Source organism: Cupressus sempervirens, chromosome 4 (genome assembly GCF_028749045.1).
Source record: "Cupressus sempervirens isolate cs-2001-9-10 chromosome 4, ASM2874904v1, whole genome shotgun sequence".
NCBI lineage: Eukaryota > Viridiplantae > Streptophyta > Pinopsida > Cupressales > Cupressaceae > Cupressus > Cupressus sempervirens.
Window position 1 is genome coordinate 183,160,356 of NC_143121.1, and position 4,611 is coordinate 183,164,966.

Here is a 4,611-nt window from a genome sequence, read left to right on the forward strand (position 1 = left end):
TGACAAAGTAAGCTTGTCGTTTTATCCTAACAAACATGTGAAGTTCACATTCAATCATAATCAATATCTCTGCACTTCCCATTTGGCATCCATGAGATGAAAAAAGACATTCATTATATCTTTAAAAGTTGTATCAAAATTCAAGCATATTACCCATTGGTCCCATGGGACAATGTGCAATGATGCAAAACCGCGTAAAATGCCATTTTAAATATTCAGGCCTTCTGTTTGATATGCGTGACCTAAAAAATATCTAATTATTTAAACATCGTTGAGTTTTGGTGTAGTTTTATTCTCTAGTTTGTACCTAGGGTGGCCCCTCATGTATAAATAGATCATTTGAAGAAGTCATTTTTGCAGAACCAATTTATCCTTTTATTTATTCATAAATTGTTTAGAAGGAAGAACATAAAAGTTATATGGTGATTTGAGCATTAAAAGTATCTTGTGGAGATTAGAGAAGTTAATAATGGAGAAATCAATCACATTTTCAGTTCTGGCAGTGATTTTTATTATGTTTTCTCAAGCTGATGGCTATGGAGGACTGAGGGTGGGTTATTATAGCCATAGATGTCCTCAAGCTGAATCCATTATCAGCAGAACGGTATCAAAAGCTCTAAAGAAGGATCCTACTTTGGCTGCAGCCATCATAAGGATGCATTTCCACGATTGCTTTGTGAGAGTAAGTAGTTTAATTCACTTCATTTGATGTATGATTTAAATGTAACTAAAGTATGACATGATAATATTATTATATGCACAGGGTTGTGATGGTTCAATTCTTCTAGACTCCACACGAGGAAATAGAGCAGAGAAGGTGTCACCTGCAAATTTCCAAAGCCTTCGTGGGTTTGAAGTATTCGACGAAGCAAAAAGGATTTTAGAATCAGTCTGTCCTCAAGTAGTGTCTTGCGCTGACATAATTGCATTTGCTGCACGGGATAGCTCATATGAGGTAACAAATAATTAAAAGAGATGAAAACAAAACCCTAATTCTTGGTTTGTTTGTTTATTAAGTCTTTTGGTACAGTACATGTAATAGTTAATTTTGTGTCTTATGTACAGTGGATTTTGATGATCTTTTCATATTTTCTTTGTCATATATTTGAGTAATTAAAAAAAAACATGATAGGGTTTTTATGTTTAAAAGTAGTCATTTCAATTGACATCTAGTACAAAATCTCTATCGATCTGTTAACCATTTATTGTGACAGCTACAAAATTTATACAACTGCTCCAATGATTGTGGATAAAATAAATATTATTATTAATGTTCATAACATACATAAAACTACATTTATGCAGGCTGGCAAAATTAGTTGGCATGTACCAGCCGGACGCAAAGATGGGAGAATTTCAAGAGAAGATGACACCATTAACAATTTACCTCCTCCATTATTCAACTTCCAAGAACTAACAGATATGTTTGAGCAGAAAGGCCTCTCTCAAGAAGACATGGTTGTTCTATCAGGCAAGTACAACTATATATCAGAATCTAGAGAGATACACTACGTGGTCAAATCTGATAATTCCAATATTTTTTTTATAGGCCTTCGATCAAAATTTTAATTAATTATTATTTGTTAAAATTAATCTGATAATTCCAATATTTTTTTATATAGGCTATCGATCAAAATTTTAATTAATTATTATTATGTATTAAGTTCAAATAGATTTAAACCAAAACTTCCCAAATGAAAGACTCACAAATTACAATGATTGTATTGTTGACTCTTACCTATAACTCTCAACTTTTTAATAACATTGATGTGTTCCTTCACAGGTGCACATTCCATTGGTGTTTCACACTGCTCGTCCTTTCAAGACAGGCTATACAACTTCAACAACTCAGGTGTTGCAGATCCTTCATTAGACCTTCAACTGGCCAAGCGCCTCAAGCTTAAATGTCCGCGTACAATGACTTCAAACCCACTTGTACCTTTGGAAAGCATTACACCAACCAAACTGGACAATGTATATTACAGTGAGCTTCTCAGAAACAGGGGACTACTAAAATCTGATCAGACTTTAACCACAAATTCTGAGACTCGTAAGTTGGTAGAGATTAATTCAAGGAACCCAACATTGTGGCGCAAGAAGTTTGCGTATGCAATGGTGAAGATGGGGTCCATAGACGTAATCACAGGATCTCAAGGGGAAGTCAGAAAGAATTGCAGAATGGTAAATGGGCATTGACAGCACATTTTCTTACTTGCGAATTGATATCCCTAAGTCGTGTTATCATAAACATTGCAATCAACCAAGGCTCGTAATTTATATCATAATGTTGTAATCAGATGAAATATTGACTGTAATCAGTGCACAAATAAAAAACGACGTGTATGTCGATGCTGGTCCTGCAAGGTGATTTATAGCTGTAAGAATTTGTTCTAGAAAGACGTTCCATAATATTGTTTACTCAGTTTTATGAAAAAATATTTTATCTTTGGTTAAATTGTTCTTATTTTGATTTGAAAAAATTATATTAAACGAAATTCTTTTTAGTCCCTCCGTGTGTATATATTAATATAATAAAATTAAATTAAAATCTTATTAGTCCCTCGGTGTGTATAGATTAAAATTTTTGGTAAGCTATTTTTATTTTTACAATTAACTTGAGGATTATGCTAATAACAAAACAATAGTTATTACTAAGATTTATATTTTCAATTCTTATTTCTTTTATCTGTTTCATTGGTAGATAATATTTTATCAAGATATATGTGTAAGAGTATACAACATCTCTCATCTAATTTCGAAGGTTTGCATTAGAATCTACAAGAATTTAACATAAAATAATAACTAATCTCAACAACCAATAATAACTAATAAATAATCTAGATTTTGTTATCTAAAATAAATTATTCAGATATTTTTCTTATTTTTAATAAAAAATATTATTGGAAAAGCAAAATATAAGTAGTGAAATATTTAGCACTAGGGTATTTCCATGGTTTCAACTGTGGTGTGAGAAAGTACAAAGCACATGAAATATCTAATAACCATTTATTTAATGTACATCAAAAGTTAATCAATCTCTAGTTAATCTACATCTTACCAAACTGGATCTATCCATCACCGGTCTCATCAAGAAAAAAGAGGACCCGGAAGACGAGTTCGACAGGATGGCCAATTTTTTTGTTTGTGTAATGCATTCTACTGCAACCAGAGTTCATTTGTTGCAACTTCAAAAGGAGGAGAGCAATGATGCCAAAGATATGGAAACAAATCATTTGCTATATGGCTTTTTGCCAGACGATAAGCTACGACTACTATAGGAGAACCTGAATAACCTGAAGAAGGGGAATTAACCCCTGCTCTCTTGTTTTTCCTTTCTGTTTTTGTTTACTAGTTATTGTTTGGCCCATGCAGTCTTCTTTGTTATTAAACATTAGATTTGTTTCATGCCCATAGATGTTGATTGGGCTAGTTTCTTGTATAATGATGGCAATATGTTAGTTGTTAGCAATAGTAAGTTGTTTTACATAAATATGTTAGTCTGATGATTTTTGATATCAATGAAGAGGGTTCGTTAATCATATGGGAATGACTCTTGACTATTTTTAGCATTATTTTTTTAGTTCTAGGCCTGCCTCCATTTTGGCAGCTTATTAATATAAAAAAACATACCTCAAAAGTTTGACTTGGATGTTCTAGTTTATTCATTTCTTTATTTGCTAAAATCTAAACTTATTAATAAAAAATTGGGTGATTTTTTAAAAAATTGATTAACAATATACTAGAGAGCAATAGAATATTTATTACAGTGCTAATTTGCAACTTTTACTTAAATATATATATTAAACATTAAATATTGTTTTGATTAGACTTAGAATTATTTCATTTATAATGAATTTGCGAAAAAAATATTTAGTACAAATTATTCTCATTTAGATTTTTTATTATTTTTAAGAAATATTTATGTTATATATTAAAAAATTGTTTTAATTAGTATCAAAATAAGTTAATCTAATTTGGAAGAGGTAAATGTATAGGAGTTCAAATATTGCAATAAAAAATAAAAATTCATATACAAAGCTTATAATACCCCATTACAGAACCCAAGAGAAATTAATCTAAAACATGATATTAAAATTTTGATTAACATATTTTTATTACATCTTTACATAATATTAGTGATGAAAATAAGGAATCAATACAAAACTTAAAAATATACACATAACTAAAAGCAATTATAGTTTGAAAATCTCAAGGGTTCCATAACAATTACATGTATGTTAATTAATCTACTAAGTAAAATAAAAAATAATTTTTTTCTAAAAGTGAAAATAAATAACCAAGTACATAGCCATATAAATGGAACATATATGTAGCTAATACAATATAAGATACATAGTAAACCAAGATCAATGGCACAATTGGTAGGGTATACAATAATGGAACAATTTACATAGTAAAATATACAACATCACTGAATAGGTATCATACAAGATATTGCATATGAAAGATAATAACAAATCTCTAATGTTAAACAAAATAATGTAACAATATCAAGGATCATCTAGTAGAAGAACATGACTAAAAGTGCCAAATAATAATTGAATGACTACTGCCTAACCATGTGGAACCTAGAGGTTTATTTCCACCATG

The 4,611-nt window shown here is 30.2% G+C and overlaps 1 protein-coding gene across 1 annotated transcript; it reads left to right on the forward strand.

The window, feature by feature from the left end:
- The first annotated feature begins 469 nt into the window (after positions 1-469).
- On the forward strand, positions 470-2,196 carry LOC149560592 (peroxidase 5-like). Its single transcript, XM_089827647.1, has 4 exons — positions 470-682; positions 764-955; positions 1,306-1,471; positions 1,784-2,196. The coding sequence occupies exons 1-4, from the start codon at positions 470-472 to the stop codon at positions 2,194-2,196; spliced, it is 984 nt and encodes a 327-aa protein (XP_089683773.1).
- The last annotated feature ends 2,415 nt before the right edge of the window (positions 2,197-4,611 follow it).

What these genes read in the sequence shown, in the direction of transcription:
- LOC149560592 (XM_089827647.1), top strand. Translation starts at nt 470, where the DNA reads ATGGAGAAATCAATCACATTTTCAGTTCTGGCAGTGATTTTTATTATG. An exon ending in TCCACGATTGCTTTGTGAGA is followed by an intron (nt 683 to 763) that starts GTAAGTAGTTTA and finishes TTATATGCACAG; the next exon opens with GGTTGTGATGGTTCAATTCT. An exon ending in CACGGGATAGCTCATATGAG is followed by an intron (nt 956 to 1,305) that starts GTAACAAATAAT and finishes ACATTTATGCAG; the next exon opens with GCTGGCAAAATTAGTTGGCA.